This window comes from Salvelinus sp. IW2-2015, linkage group LG20 (assembly GCF_002910315.2).
Source record: "Salvelinus sp. IW2-2015 linkage group LG20, ASM291031v2, whole genome shotgun sequence".
In the NCBI taxonomy this organism is placed as follows: Eukaryota; Metazoa; Chordata; class Actinopteri; order Salmoniformes; family Salmonidae; genus Salvelinus; species Salvelinus sp. IW2-2015.
The window spans coordinates 6,738,685-6,754,770 of record NC_036860.1 but is presented as its reverse complement, the minus strand read 5'-3'; the positions used below and the strand labels follow the sequence as shown (position 1 = coordinate 6,754,770).

Genomic DNA, 16,086 nt, shown 5'->3' with positions numbered 1-16,086 from the left:
TATGAACACAAACAAAATCAGAGAAGACTATTTAACCCTCTGACTGGTTTCTGTGAGGGCACTCCCCTAACACAGTCAGTCAGTTTTCCTTTGCTGCGTAGGCAGCATCTCATCTAGGGACATCTATCTAACCACATTGGCATCCTTCATAATCAACATCATCATGAAAGGCATTTAAGGTTCAGACCTCAACAAAAGCAAAGTGGTTCCAACTTCCTGTTGGCCAACGTCATTTCCTCTCAGGGTGAGCAGTTACATCCTCACAAAGGAGAGGCGAAGTCCTGGTTCAAGGGTCGGTTAGGGAGTGGAACGTGAAGGGCAGCCAAGGTGAGAGCCAGGTTGAGGGCCAACAAGGGATCAACCCAGCCTGGGACAAAGCAGGACTTCCTTCACTGAGAGTGCAGACCAGACCAAGTGATGGATGAAGTCAGTCCCACTGTTCTAGTCTTCATAGCCGAGCACAAAGAACTGGCCCACTCCTTCCATTCACAGCACGCATACAGTTACAGTACCCTCGCTACACATGCATTAAAGTGTGTCTGTGGCTCATTACCAGACGCCACGCATCAGCACACTATCAGCACAGGGTAACATGCATCAAACACGCATGGATTTACTGCACACGGTCAGCTGACAGATATCACACATCCATCGCAGCAGTAGCAGCAGCACACATACAGAGTCAAACAGAACTGGAGGCCCTGCATCGGACCAGACCAGGTCTCACTGGCTTCCAGTCAGTGTCCATTCTGTGACAACAGTCCAGTCAGTCACCACACACAGTGTCTAGTGGAGCCCTTCCTCAGCAGATGAGCTCATGTTGGATCTCTGGCAGTGCGGCGAAGGGCTCAGAAGTGAAGGAAAAGGCATTGCGGCCTGTCTTCAGGTCTACCTGACCGGGGCACATCAGGTACGAACCCATGCTCTCCAGCTCTGGGGAGGGTGCCGGGCTCTCAGGCTCAGACTCTGATTGGCTGGTCTCAGGCTCGTCCAATGAGGGTAGAGAGCTGGCGTGGAGCTGGGTGTAGAGGTCAGCTGGTCCATTCAGCCAGGGGTGGTTAAGGCACTCCGCTGCAGTGGCTCTCTTCCTGTGGACACACAGATGGAGAGGATGCGTGTCAGATCTCAAATCAATCATCAATGTCTAGGCAGCAAGGACCTTAAAGCTTCTATTCATCCGTTTTGAAAGTAAAACTGAAATAGCTCATGTGAATATATGTAGAGGAAAGCCAATGGTAAAAAGGTGACAAATACACAGTTATACAACTTCCTCTCCCTCCCCTTCCCTCAGACACTCTTCTTTCCCTGAGTCTTTTTGAAAAACCACCAAAGACCACTTTTTCATCCCAGCGATTCCGCTTTTTGGGATTACTCAGACATGACAGACATTGGGATTACTCAGATACTGCCGATAATCTGCAGCAATTAAATTATATTGAGTGAAGATTATGGCCCTGGATCACAGCGATAGACTACTGCTGTTTGTCATTGAGACATGATGGTGACATACAGTATCTAGCCCTTCTGTGCTGGAACACTTGATCAAATAGTGACAGTGGTGACACAGAATGTGTTAATAGATGAAACGTAACAAGGACCAGTATCCTTATATTAAATTATTCATATGCATTACCACGCATCGGGAGACTTAACGAGGATGTGCCGCAAGCAGCAGTATGAATGACATCATTCACCTGTTAATCAGTGTTGAACTCACTATGGGACATGTGGGGGAACATCTGTCGGGCTGTGGCACTGAACTAAGTGAGTGTTGACTCTTGAACCTGTCCTGTTCCTCACCTGGGGTTTTTGAGCAGCAGGGTCTTGATGAAGTCAATGGCGAGGGAGGAGACGCCCTCGAAGGCATCCTGGGAGTAGTCCACATTGACCTGGGAGATGTTCAGGAAGGTCTCCTGCTTGTTGTCCCCCAGGAACGGAGACTCGCCCGTCAGCATGACGTAGGTCAGGACCCCTATGGACCTGAGAGATGAGGAGGAGGGAAAGGTGTCAGACTACAAGACATGGGGAAGTATTTCTCTCAGATTTCCACTGTGGTGCTGGCTGGTGATCAATATTTTATGGCTTCTGGAAAAACCAAGATGTATTGAGGACACTAGCTGATATCTGCTTGACACAGTCCCTTTAGCGCATACTCACCACATGTCTGTCGCTATGCTGATGGGTTCATAGTTCAGGATCTCTGGAGCTGGAATAGCATAGACAACGSCAATTAGTCCTRATAAACATTTTACAGTACTGAAGTTAAGAATTGCTTATCTATCTTCCTTATTGATATAAWCYGAYTGCAGAAGCCAGGAGGCAGGACTCACCCACATACTCCGGGGTGCCCAGGATCTCTCGGACTTCTGTCACACTGTCCATGCGTCTGGACAGGCCAAAGTCCACGATGCGGATATCACCCAGTGGGATGGCACTGGTCAGCAGGATGTTCTGGGGCTGAGGGGAGAGACCGAGATAGACAGATTAGACCAAATCCAAAGAGTGCATGGTAAGTGAATTGACAGACAGAGGTCACATACCATGCTTGATAGATAATCAGTTGAGTAGTCATTGAGCCTCAAGGCCTTCCACTAAAGAGTCTAATCTACCTCTACATGAATAAGCCAAACCCACAGAGGGATTCAATTTGGTTACATCAATACCACTAAACCAGGTTCATCCCCTTAGCCTATTAGATGATTCCTAGGAAAGGTTGGATGTCTTGGAGGGCCTATCAGATTAGATGGCTCATATATGATGCTTAACCTCCAGGTCATACTGGCTAGATTCCTGGCCTGGGGCCTTTGGCCAGGACATCTTGGGGGACCAAGTGGCGCAGCGGTCTAAGGCACTGCGTCGCTAGAGCTGTCACTACAGACCCAGGTTCGATCCCGGGTTTGATCGGGAATCCCATAGGTCGGCGCACAATTGGCCCAGCATCGTCCGGGTAAGGGGAGGGTTTGGTGGGGTAGGCCGTCATTGTAAATAAGAACTTGTTCTTAACTGACTTGCCTAGTTAAATAAAAGGTCAAATAAAAATAAAAAATCTAGGATAAATGAAGGACCAAGAGAGACAGACCAGAGCCAGAGACAGCAAGCCTGTGACATTTCACCAGGAATAGATTTAATACTGTCTATCAGTGGGAGAGTAGAAAAGGAAAATGGGGAGCCAATCAAATCTAGTCTGGGGACAGTCGGTTCAGTCCCCCTCACCCAAAAACGCTGCTCATAAACCCCCTGGATCAGAGGAGGGTTTCTTCATATATAACCTGTCTGCCAAGTTCTAACACGCTCCAAAACAGCTTTTTATTCATCATTATCAACAATACAAAATGTTTTTGACATCACTGGGCAGACAAAACAAACCTATAAGACTTACAGCTTTTGTTCTGTGTCTTCTGTGACACAACCCTGCAGTATTTTACAAAATAAGTTCTAGAGAGAAACCAGACCCTGACAGGGTTCATTTGTAAGAGCGGGAACTCCGGGACGAGAACTATGCAGCATTCACATAAAAACAGTTGTCACTCGTTAAAAGCTGACAGAGTAACTTGGATGGGCGTCTTTATTTGCTAGACATGTCCCATGTACAGGAAGAGTTACTGCTCTGCCACATTAAGGGTTTCTCATTGCTTAAGGGGAGAAATATGGCAGTTGAGAAACAGTCGACCATTCCAGGGGTGCCCTGTTTTTTTTTTTTACTAGTCTCTCGCTTTGACAGCCGTAACTAGTAGCGGATTTGGTTCTGGGTTCCGAGATGAGCTTTCTACTGACCTTCAGGTCCAAGTGGACCACGTTGTTGTGGTGCAGAAAGGCCACGCCGGTGAGGATCTGTCTGGCCAACCTGATCACATCCTTCTCTGTGAAGGCCTCGTCATTCTCCGCAACACACTGGTTGAAGATCTCTCCACCGGCGGCACTGGAAAACACAGAGGCAATGGGGGATCAAAATAGAGCCATGGTGACGAGATGAACAACGAACAGTACATGGTTATTATATCTGTAGTTTTTACTTGGGCTGCTGTGATTGATTGCTGATTATGCATTGTAAAGCATTTACACTCATGAAGCCTACACCCTTACACTGTAAAATCACTGCATTTGTACAACTATCAACTCAAACATGATGACAATGCCAATCCCACCCCTATCCCGTTATCACATACACGGTGAAGTGTGTCGAGCCCTAGCCCGTGATTTTCTACTTTTAAAGTTACGCAACAGGCCCTGTGGTTATTGTACTTTGGGCTTGGGAACAGGGTCCATGCTCCACATCCACACACAAAGCATGTGACTCCTGTCTGTGGCACTCCGACGTTCCCACAGGGAAATCAGAAGAAAAATGGTGCCTCCCTGACCTCAGCTTTGACTCGAGATACGAGGACCCATATCAGTCAGTGCCAGCCCCGGATAAGACTTGCCAGAGTTTACACACACACATTCCAGATCAGTTAAGTCAAAAACAAAAAACGAAGGGGAAAGAATTTCAAATCTATCAAACTAGAGATCCCTGTCGTATAATAAAGAGTTTCCTAAGACTTGAGACAGTGACAGCACACTGAAACGATCCCATAGTTTACAGTAGTGGATAGAACACTAAATTGCTGGGATTACCACCATACTGCTGTGTCGCTCCCCAAAAATTGGAAGTTTATTCAATCTGGGCATCCACTCCTAACTACTCAGGATTAGGGGGGTTATCCTATTTTTGGATCCACTTAGAAAATAGAAAGGCTAATTACCAAATTAAAATGCTGACATCTTTTTTGTTAAGCCAAATTCCTGGTTTGTCAATTCTTGTCATGCTTGTGTAACAATGGTAAGCAATGCCGTCCGGGACATGGCAGATTTGTGTTGGATGTTTCTCCAAAGCAGATGAAAAGCCTGGAGAGAGGATGCTTGCCAAATAGCACAGCCATGTGTGGGGGATTTAGTCAGCACACATGCTTTTTATCTGCGACCATGGCCCGGGCATAACTGTTACATAACCACACCACCCAATCCCCGGTTAGCCTCGCGCCGTTGCATCCTCACCTTCACTGTCCTCAGCTGTGAAAATATGAGGTCCTGTTTTCCTGGATATCCATCAGTGGGCCATATAAATCCCCTTTCGTTTGGGGCTCCACGCATTTATTGCTGGCCGTCTCTTTTGACCCCCCCTCCAAAGTCCCTACAGTACCCATGTATACCAAATGTGCATAGCAGGCCTAGTTTACCAGTTTTGGGGGGGTCGAGAGGAAATGAGAGACATCAGTGTGTCGTTGGAAGCATGGCTTGGATTTATGCTTGCTGACAACTGCATGATACAATTTTTTTTAAAAGCTAACTGATCGTGCCACTCATTATTCATCTGTTCCATGTGCCGGGTCTCAATTGAATACAATTGACTCAAATAGGTCTAATTATCCCACCCCTTCCTTTCCCCGTTTGAACTAATTACCAATAGGCGGAAACAAAGATACCCTCCAAAGTACTTCAATAAACTCATCTAGAAGGAGACGAGGCTTTTAGTACTAACAAAACCCATCCTGTAGGAATTAAATGGACTGAGGACATACTTTCCAAGCACTATGGAAAGATCTGATACATCTCCTGCCATCATGTTTGTATGGTCTCATTTCTCCCTCTATGCCTCGGTGGATCAGTCTCCCCACTGTCAGTCAGCAGACAGATGACATGGAATGGTTTCCCCATCCACTTAAGACAGAAGAACTGTGCAGAGTCCCATCAAAGAGACGCACAGTAGCCGTCACCCGCAGAACATCAGGGTTGGGCGGAGGGCGGTCAAAGAGATACTTGAGAATGAGCTGAAGACCGACGAGCCATGACTTCTCAATGAGAGGATGTGGGACAGAGTGTGTATTTACGTATGTACTTCACGATATTGGCTGCATTCTCACAAGCCAACTCGGTTAGTCTGGGCTTAAGATCTCCAGGAATAGGCATTTTACTCTTGCTGGCCAGCTACCAAACCTCAAAGCCTACTACTGATCACTTCTCACAAGGCCTGTGTGTTGACTGCATTGTGTACTCAGTACAGTACATATTCTGGTTTCAGAGTTGTCATCATTTAGATGGGATTATGCTGTGACAACACTCATCCTCCGTTACAGGAGACTTGATGTGTCAAACCTTACTAGAACGAAGAGAACTCGGTACAAACTGTTTTTCAAGGAGGTTTTTCCATTTCGAAAATTGGAATACAATTTATTAGACAGCCCTCATCCTCAAAAACACTTTTACTAGTTCCTAAAAAGATTTCCTGAAGACTTTATTGCAGTTTTAAATGAAGGCCAGCCCATGCCAGACAGTGGAGATGTGGGTCAAAGACTCGTATATAATCCATTTACTTATCTGAGGACTGCATACATTTGAAGTGACAAAGATAAATGGCTGACATGGACTGGAGGTGAGGGTTTCAATTTGCATTACGTAAGATGTTTCAATACCCACGTAAAAACATCAGATACCGTTACACTTGAGGATGAAAGCAGAATTAGGAGGACAGCGGGGGAGAAGAAAACATCACCCTCTTTCCCAATTACAGAGGGGCTGAAAAACTGTTCTAGAAAAAATTACCTCAGGAATGATTCCGTCAACGCTGAAAGATCAAGCGAGTCAAAGTGATACATTTTCAGAAACATACCCTGTAAAGCTTTAAAGCTGCTCTAAGGTTATGATTGGCCGGGCAATCTGTGGACCGGACTGCCATTCCCAAGACTATCCGATTGCCTGTAATTGGTTAGGATTTTGAGTTCCTCTTATCTGAAGTTACCTCAGTTTACAGCAGTGTCATGAGTTCAAGGCCTCTGAGGTGAAACAGTATTCACAACACTTGTATCGTGTATTGTTTGCCAGATGATAAACAAATATGTAGTGTGAGGGTTGGACCAAACCTTAGTTTCTCAAGGTCACAGTGTACACACAGCTAACGTCAGGTGACTTGGTTCATCTAATTTCCCCACATATAACGTAGACCTCTAGAAATGCACCTGCACAATACTGTATTTGTCAAAATGACAAAAACGTAAGATGTTTGGTCTCATCCTAGAGGGTTGTTTGATCTCTGGTAACACCATGGGTTTTCCTTGAGAAGACATGTAGAGAGTTGGGAACACAGATGACAATCTAATGTTTGTTGAAGAACCATTGAAGAAATGTATTTCTTGCAACTATTCCCCACCATCAGAAGCAGCCCATGGACTGTGCCCCGAGTACGGAAAACCATTCTGATTAAACCGTCAGAATGCGTTCTAAGCAGAGACGACGCAGGTTCATTTCTCATTAAAAAAAGTGGCATTTTCGTTTAGACTAGTCGCTATGTGGTGTGTTTGCGGTGCTCGCGCAGACTGGGTTTAAACTTACTGATGAGGAAAATTTTGTTTATCATTTCCATTTCTCATACGTCGCGTGGGGATGTGGTTGTGGCTATGTGCAGACCAATGTGTGAGTGTGAGTGTGTGTATGCGCATGCTACTGTGTGTGTGTGTGTGTTCTACTTTTGGGAGCATTACTAACTGCTTCTATGTAAACCCACAGGAAATGGAACATTATTCTCTGGTTTGCAGCAAAGTTAGCCCACGCTGAGGTCAGAGAGCCCTTTAACAGGCAAAGAGTTCACAGTCATACAGGCTGCAACAGCATCTCAATGGCTGCAGATTACCAAGTTAGCAGGGTATTTCACTAGGAACCATAACCTATACTGGGATCTGGATGAACATAGGCCTATAAGAATCTCTAAAACTTTCAGACAGACAAAGGAAGACTGCACAAGGAAGTGCAAAGTTATCTGGCAGCTAGTGCAGGGCTATGGACCAGTGCCTGCCACTGCAGGCATGAAATAGTGGCTCTGCTTTCTCTTTCGCACTGGGGTCCAAGGCCAAGCACATACCACCACCCCCCCTATAGGGAACCTTTTGTTCTGCAGGAGCATTCTATGTCTAGGAGGGGAATGGGTGGAGATGTGGGTGGTTTATGACCAGACCAGGGTCAGGAGGGGACACAGTCTTTTGTTCTTCTAGATGAACTGGTTGGTGTGGTGTTGTCTATTTGTAATGGGGCTTGGGGATCATTACGATGCTTATTACCATCTCTGGCTCCTAATTACAATGAGACCAGAGTGGTCATGGAGGACAGCCATGACACATACACTAGATAGTGGTCATAGTATATGACACCAGACAAATCCTTTCCTTCCACCCTGACCTCCGTGCTTTGTTGATCAGATGGATGCAGCTCAGATGCTGACTGGTTCACCTGTGTTTGGATGGAATGGATGCTTTGATGCATGATGAAATAAATTTGACTGATGCTAGTTTTCCTTAAAATTTATCATGTGACAAATACTTATTCTCAAGAATCTTCCAGATTGAGTCATTTGGTCCATCTTCGTCCGTCTGTTTATAGAAGCACTGACACAATCACAGTCCGGCAAGGTAACAAGAATCAGAGATGTGGCTATGAGCACAGCGACCAACCACAGGGGACTTATCATTACCTTATAAGGTTACAAGGTTCAAGCAGGCATGCGTGTGTTTGGCGTGCGTGTTCATGCAGCTGTTTTTAAGGTGAGAAACTCTTGAGTGACACGCAGCTGCATCCTCAGCAGAAAGAGTGCAACACAGGAAGTTCTACCATTTATCAAGAAACTCAACGCTCTCACATTCGCGTCACTCAACATCCTGTCTACGCAAGATCTCATGCAGTTCTGAAACAAAGATGACATTTAAAAAATCCCATGTTTTATATGAGCAGAATACATTTTTACTCAGGCGACCGCATCAAAACCCCTCGAAACTACGCAGAAAGATAAAAACCTGCAGAGACGGAAAGTTTTTTTTCGGTAAATGGCGCATAAAGGTTATTCATTTCCCCCCTCATTAGGAACCTTATCATTTCATCCCGTTTTTCCTGCCAGTGCTGCATTGTGGTGGAGCATCAACATGTACGGAGAGTTTAAAAAGGTCTTCTAGATTACCATCACCAGCATTTTCTCCCATCACTGGCGACATGAGCTAAGGGTGGTGCAGAGATCCAAATACACACTCACATACTGTGCACACCACGTTTTTCCATGGTCTTTGCGTTTTGATGCATACGAGTTTACTCACCACTCGAGGATGAGGATGATCTCAGAGTTGGTCTCGTAGACCTCATGCAGTGCCACCACATAAGGGTTAGCCTTGGCTGACTCCAGAACAGCGATCTCGTTGAGGATGTCCATGCGGCAGTCCTCGCCCTTCCGACGCTTCCTCAAGAACTTGGCAGCGTGCTCCATCCCTGTCGCATTTTCAATGCACTTCTTCACCACAGCAAACTTTCCCCTGGGAAGAGAAAAATAGTGGGGGAAGGGATATGTTGAATAATCAGAAACACAATTAACAGTTTCATTTACAGTAGGCTTACACGTTTGATTTGGTTCAAATCTGATTGACTCTGGCCATGAACCTGCAGGGAGTAATCATGGGAGAGATAAACAGCAATTACAGCACAGAGTTCCAAACAATTATGACACAACCAATATAGTAACAAAAAAAATGCAGTGCAGTGAAACAGATTACAATAGGTAGGATGCACAGGCCACTGAAAGACCACCAAGGAAAATGAAGAGGTGGACTGAGTGGTATTACAAAACAGAGGGATACACATGGAGTTATCTACCATTGTTATGCAATGGACTGATGATGAACACCAAGTGATAGGCTCCCTCATCAGTGTAGTAAGATATCCCTCTCTCCTCTTCCTCCTCCACAGTGGAGAGCCTGACAGGCAGGAGACGGGAGTGACGGTTGGGCCTGAGTGGCTGTATGGACAGGCGAGGGGGTGATAAGATTAATTGCACTCTTTAAAAGTCAACATAAAGAGAGGGGTGCAACAGCTGGGCTTGTCTGTCCACAAGCCCCACCCCCAGAGAACAGAAAAGAGGAACGTACAACCACAATTCTAGAATACCATCTGAGCATTCCATTTGCTGCTTTCATACAGTGATGGATTCAGCAGAGGTGTTGCGGGTCAGACTGCGGGTGTGGGCAGGAAATCCGATGTGTAGAATCACCCCACTGTGTCCAGCCTTCTACAAACACTATCCCAGGGCGATAACGGAGCCTTGTACACTTCCCATTCTTACAGCAGCGGGGGACAAATGGAATTCCCAAACGCCTCCACCCAGACCGTAAGCAGGACCCTGCATCTCCTCGGACAGCCACACAAAGGCCTGTGCAGGCTGACCAGCAAACATGGCAGCCCAGCAAACATGGCAGCGCCTGCACTACGACCAGCACCACCCACTTCCCTGGGGCTGGACTAGGGGAGAAGTGGGTCTAGGAGGCCACAGCAGAGTCCTCCTAACCCCTGAAAAGAAAATGGAGCCCGCAACTTCTCTTACCAAATCATGTGGCATCCCTGTTAGTGAATTTTGGCCTTCCCTCACTTCCCTGGTTCAACTGACAACTGTTTCTGCCATGTTACTTGACATACGACAGACACTGCTTTGGAGTCAATGTCTTTACCCAGACAGAGCCTGGCAGTGAAAGGCAACCATTCATAGAAACTGCACAGGTAGACAATGGCATCCCTACAGTTCTGCTATTAAAAGCAGTGTCTGTATGGAGAGGGAGTGTAAACTTGGTGCTGGTCATTTTCTCACATCTTTCCTCCAGGCTGGCGGTGCTGTAAACCAAAGCCTGCTACTCCTCCTGGATATGTTAGCTGGCACAAGCCCATTCCCTGTGGGCTGTTCCTCCTTCCCCTTTCTTCACTCTCACTGGTTCCCAGCCCTAGTGAGGATTGCTAGGGCACATTGTTCCAAATCAAAAGACCCAAACCAGTCAAAGTCAAAGCCTTTCTTCTTTAATTAGCCAATTCCCCAAGTTCAGAGCAGCTACCTCTGTGCTGGGAACTGTGGATGAAATGAAAAGAAACCACAGGCGATGCTGAGGAGCAACAGGAGGCCTTTTAAGATGGTGACAACAGGTCAAAGGTTGCTAAACTAGGCCATCATTACCCTGCTGTTTTCACACACTGTCTGTAGTAACACACCAGAGACAAGAGCACAGGGGTTATAGGTGGATACAGACATAGAATTCAACATGTTTCAAATGTCTGACCCATGAGAGAATACATGACTTTCAGCCTTCTCCTTGAGCAGGAAGCTGCTCCTTAGAGACACTCAGACAGAAACCACGTCTGCCACTTGAAGGTTGCTTTTAACATGTTGTGTAAATCCCAAAACCCACAGAAAAGGCAATTATGCAGACACACCAACACCTGATTTGCTGATCTATCATTATGCAGCTTCACGTCATCATGTCTGCATGTATGTGGTGTGTCACTCTCCAAATCAACAGGGGGTCATAAAAGGACGTTTTCATTCAGTATGCATAGACACCAACCCAGGAACTTGTGGTGGTGATGGCACTAATCTAACTGAGAAACTGTTTTTCCTGTGGGGTCTGTGTTTCTCAAAAAGGGAGTGACCCAGACATGAGTCACTCCCCTTTTGAGAAAAACAGACAGCTGATCGCCTTCAGCTGCCTCACACAGTACAGGCTGGGTTCCTCTTCCTGTTCATAAACTCCTCTCAGACGACACAAAAACCCACACATTTTTGCTAAATGACAACCCCTTTGCTGTCCTTCTAAATCATAGTGAAGATAGTGAAAATCTAGGCTAAGTAAATATCAGAGGACACCCATTTGACCTAGAAACAGGGATCGTTCCAACTCATTTGAAGTCAATACCTTTCATGTCAACTCTTGTAACTTGTCCTCAAAGTCAAAACTCTTCTACGTTATCTAAATGCCTGATTTTTGTGTGATTATATTTACAGAGAGGGAGGGGGGTCATTGAAGGGAAGCAATCAGGGGCAGATTTCAGAAGCCTTCAAAGGTGTTACTGCGGAAATCCACTCCAGCAGGTTTACCAGAGGCCACAATGTCTCAAACATAGTGGAGAAGAGAGAAAGGGGGGAGAGATCCATCCCTCCTCTTCTACTGGCCATCTAAATCTTGACACGCTGCTCTCCTGGCATCCAACACAGCTCACATTCCTGCACCTAATGGGATTTATGAGGCCAGATCAGGATGTTGTGGGGGCGAGGAGGTAATGAGAGGAGGATGAGGAGGAGAGAGAGATGGGGGTGGAAGAAGTGCTGAGAGGACGCTGGGCTCGCTCAGAGCTCAAACAGCCCCCCCAGGTCCTGGCTGTTGGCCCAGGATGTCCCATGGTGTCAGACAGGGAAATCTGGCTGCTACCAACTGGCAAAGTGAATGAGTCTTTATTTAGCACCCGACTGCATACTATCCAGAAAAGAGAGAAACATGTAACACCTCCCTGTCTCCCACTCCCTATGAAGTTATAAAGGACGGTTGCATGGGGTATTGGTACAATATCACCTGAGACAGAAACGATGCGATGACCCAAGTCCAGAAGATTTAATAATCCTAGTCAACAGGTTCTAAATAAAACATTTTGGACCTAGGGAAGTAGTAGCCTGGCTACTGGCTTTTTAACGGGAGTTTAAAATCTCTGAGACCCCCCCATTCAACCGCCTTGGAATGCACACATTTTAGTGTCTGGGTTCAAATGCATTGTAGGTCACACTCGCTGATCTGTGGAGAACAACAGGGGGCCGGAGCAGGGCGGAGGGAGACTGAAGGTAATTGCACGTTATCCCCCACCCTGACCCCCAGGACAAAACAGGGCCGATTGGCAGGGAATTAGCCCACTGTAACAATCCCAAACAAACAGCCATGGGTGAGGCTGTAGGCATGGTCTGGATTCTGGAAAAAACTGAATAATAGCAAACATCTCTTCCTGTGTTAATAGCTTGTGTGTGCCAGAGAGTCCTTGGATGGTGGAGATATAGAGATAGGCAGCTACTGAGACCAGTAGGTCAGAGCATATTTCCTGCTAATAATACTGGGGCTGGTAAAATGCATTGCATATTCACCTTTCTACCGAGGGCCCCCACAGCAGTAACAGAGGGGAGAGTTAGGGAAATAGGGTACAATTATTCTCTGACATCTCAATTTATTCTCTGAATGTGCCACAATTGAAGGAGAATCAGAGAAGTCTCACAAGCCATTGATTGAGGCTGGGATAAATTCCAAATGGAGGACCTTTTTTTTGTGCTAGTGTTGATACTGTATGTGTATCATGAGCATAAAAATGGTCCCGTTTTAGAATGAAGTAACATTCAACATACCATCTGCCCCAAAATAAAACAGCACATAGAAAAACAAGGTTGATTTAGCATCACATTTATCATCTCAAGTCCTTACTCATGGAAAATCAGCCATGAATTTTTTTTTGCCTACATACCAAAACAAAACCAGCTCTCATTACAATAGAGACATAATTATGATGCTCCTTAGTGTGATTGAAAATACGCGCCTGCGCTGTTGTCATCCGAACACTCCATTTAGTATAATAGGTTTCATATGGTATGTATTCATTTGTGGCTGTCCATCCATTTAGTATGATATATTACGAATTGCAATTTATCCAATATGTTACAAATTTGCAAAAAGTTTGATATGTTACGAATTCCAATTTGTTGTTGCTAACATTCGCTAGCTGCTAACGTTCGCTAGGCTAGGAGTTAGGGTTAAGCGTCAATGGTGTAAAAAGTACTCACTTGTCATACTTGAGTAAAAGTAAAGATACCTTAATAGAAAATGACTCAAGTAAAAGTGACCCAGTAAAATACTACTTGAGTAAAAGTCTAAAACTATTTCATTTTAAATATACTTAAGTATCAAAGGTAAAAGTACACAATTTCAAATTCTTCTATTAAGCAAACCAGATGGCACAATTACATTTTTTATTAGCGGAGAGCCAGGGCACACTCCAACACTCATACATAATTTACAAATGAAGCATGTGTTTAGTGAGTCCACCAGATCAGAGGCAGTAGGGAGGACCTCATGATAAGTGTGTGAATTTTACAATGTTTCTGTTCTGCTAAGCATTCAAATGTAATGAGTAATTTTGTGTCAGGAAAAATGTATGGAGTAAAAAGTACATCATTTTCTATAGGAATGTAAAAGTTGCGAAAAATATAAATAGTAAAGTACAGATGCACCCAAAAAACATATATAGTACTTTACACCACCATTAGGTTAAAGGGTTATGGTTAGGGGAAGGATAGCTAACATGCTAAGTAGCAAAGTAGCAAAAAAGTAGTAAGTCGTTTCAAAGTTGCTAAAATGCTAAAGTTGTCCACGATGAGAATCCAACAAGCATGCTAGACGTTCGCGTTATACACCTGGCCAACAAACCTATTTTTTGCCATAAGTAACCATACCAAAAGTAACATATCATACTAAATTTAAGTATGCCAGATATACGTTTACTATGTTACGTCTAGTCTATGAGACCAGGCTGGTTATACTTAAATCAAATTCCAGAAATATCAGGGCTCACACAAAGATGAATAAATCCCACAGATTTCCCTTGCAAAAAAAAAAAGCCAACCACACAAAACAATTTCATGGGCGCAGAACGAGAGTCTTCATGGCAGTGCCAGCGCCACTCATCCGGATTGGGCCGACACGGTGAAATGTTTACTTATTCCCGTTTGCACGTGCAGAGAGAAAAATACAAACATTTCCAATTTGTAATCCCTCACTTTAAAGACTGAACAGTGCGTTTACCCCTGCCTCCCCGTGTTTACTTCGCACTGCAGCACGCATTGACATCTATTATAGCTCATCATTTCATGATCTGGACAGGGTAACCTATTCAACATTTCATGCGACTTACCTGCCCAATTCTCTGCCAAGCAACTCATAATTGCTCGTGAAAGGATCGGTCCTAATTCTCGTGTGAATTTTTGTCACCATCCCGTTCTTGTTCATCATTGCTTCGCTGTCCGTTTGGAGAGAGATGATACAAGATATTTCCTTGACAGAAGTTATATTTGCTGTTCTATACGTTCAAGTTAATTTCATCACAAAAAAATGCAGAGGAAGATAAACGAAGAGAAAAATATGTTGTAATAGAACAGCAAACTTCTCAGCACAAAAAAAGTCCCCAGGTGAATTCTGTGACCCTCAGAAAAAGACTTTGACTGGCAAGAAATAGACAGATGAATCATTAAAGTATGAAGGAACTGGTAATAGACCGCAGTTGTAATCAAGCCAAGCGCTGTATGTTGGTTTGCGTGTGGATAGACAGTCCCAAAATTGAGCTCTATCTCAGGGCCAGGCTTTCTCAGTGACGCTGTGACATGAAAGCCAATGGTCATTTGACTTTGTTAAGGGGGAGGGTTAAAGGCAGTGCGCATACTACGACACGGCTGATAGACAGGCACTAGCCTACTTGGGGTGGCATTCAACAGGTTGCCTACTCCTACTGCCTCTGTAGATGTCTTTTAAAAAATGGACACAACTACACCTCTAATGCAGGTAGTAAGTAACCAAACATTACCGCCTACCGCTTAGATTTTGCAACAAAAACACACACCTATGTACATATTCTTATTCATTCCTTTACACTTGTGTGTATAAGGTAATTGTTGTGAAATTGTTAGGTTAGATTACTCGTTGGATATTACTGCATTTTCGGAACTAGAAGCACAAGCATTTCGCTACACTCACATTAACATCTGCTATCCATGTGTATGTGACAAATAACATTTGATTTGAAAAACAATACGTGTGTGATGTAACAGAAACATGCTGTAGGCAAGTGAGCAATCAAATGTGTCAATCATTACTTTGGGCAAGATTTTACCAGGTGAGGCATGCATCTCTCCCACATATACTGCAATCATGGCAGTCAGTCAGACTGCCTAAGGGGCATGATGCTAGGAACTGCTCTTCTCTCATCCTGAACATGTATCCTTCACCCCACCACTGGGAGTGGCACATTTTATGTCAGTGTCCCTGCCCTGCTGCCTGTCATCTGGCAAGAATGTACAACATGTCCCCATCCATTGGCAGACAGATTCAGACAAACACACAAAGTAGAACTACCATGGCCTGAAATATCATGGCCCGTAACAATGTTAAAGTCCAAAATAACTTAAAAAGTAGGGCAGTTGTCAAGGATTGCAGTTTTCCCTTTATCTTACAATGGCATAAT

The 16,086-nt window shown here is 44.8% G+C and overlaps 1 protein-coding gene across 1 annotated transcript; it reads right to left on the bottom strand.

The window, feature by feature from the left end:
- Positions 1 to 279: 279 nt before the first annotated feature.
- On the bottom strand, positions 280 to 14,953 carry LOC111980957 (serine/threonine-protein kinase 17A). Its single transcript, XM_024012040.2, has 7 exons — positions 14,764 to 14,953; positions 9,111 to 9,323; positions 3,775 to 3,919; positions 2,331 to 2,457; positions 2,158 to 2,206; positions 1,801 to 1,980; positions 280 to 1,088 (listed from the first exon to the last, which is right to left on the bottom strand). The coding sequence occupies exons 1-7, from the start codon at positions 14,859 to 14,861 to the stop codon at positions 803 to 805; spliced, it is 1,098 nt and encodes a 365-aa protein (XP_023867808.1). The 5' UTR covers positions 14,862 to 14,953; the 3' UTR covers positions 280 to 802.
- Positions 14,954 to 16,086: the final 1,133 nt, after the last annotated feature.

Excerpts from the sequence above, each read along its gene's own strand:
- LOC111980957 (XM_024012040.2), bottom strand. The coding sequence starts at position 14,861 with ATGATGAACAAGAACGGGATGGTGACAAAAATTCACACGAGAATTAGG. Across the intron at positions 9,324-14,763 it reads CTTGGCAGAGAATTGGGCAG|GGGAAAGTTTGCTGTGGTGA; the intron begins GTAAGTCGCATG and ends TTCTCTTCCCAG. Across the intron at positions 3,920-9,110 it reads ATCATCCTCATCCTCGAGTG|TGCCGCCGGTGGAGAGATCT; the intron begins GTGAGTAAACTC and ends TGTGTTTTCCAG.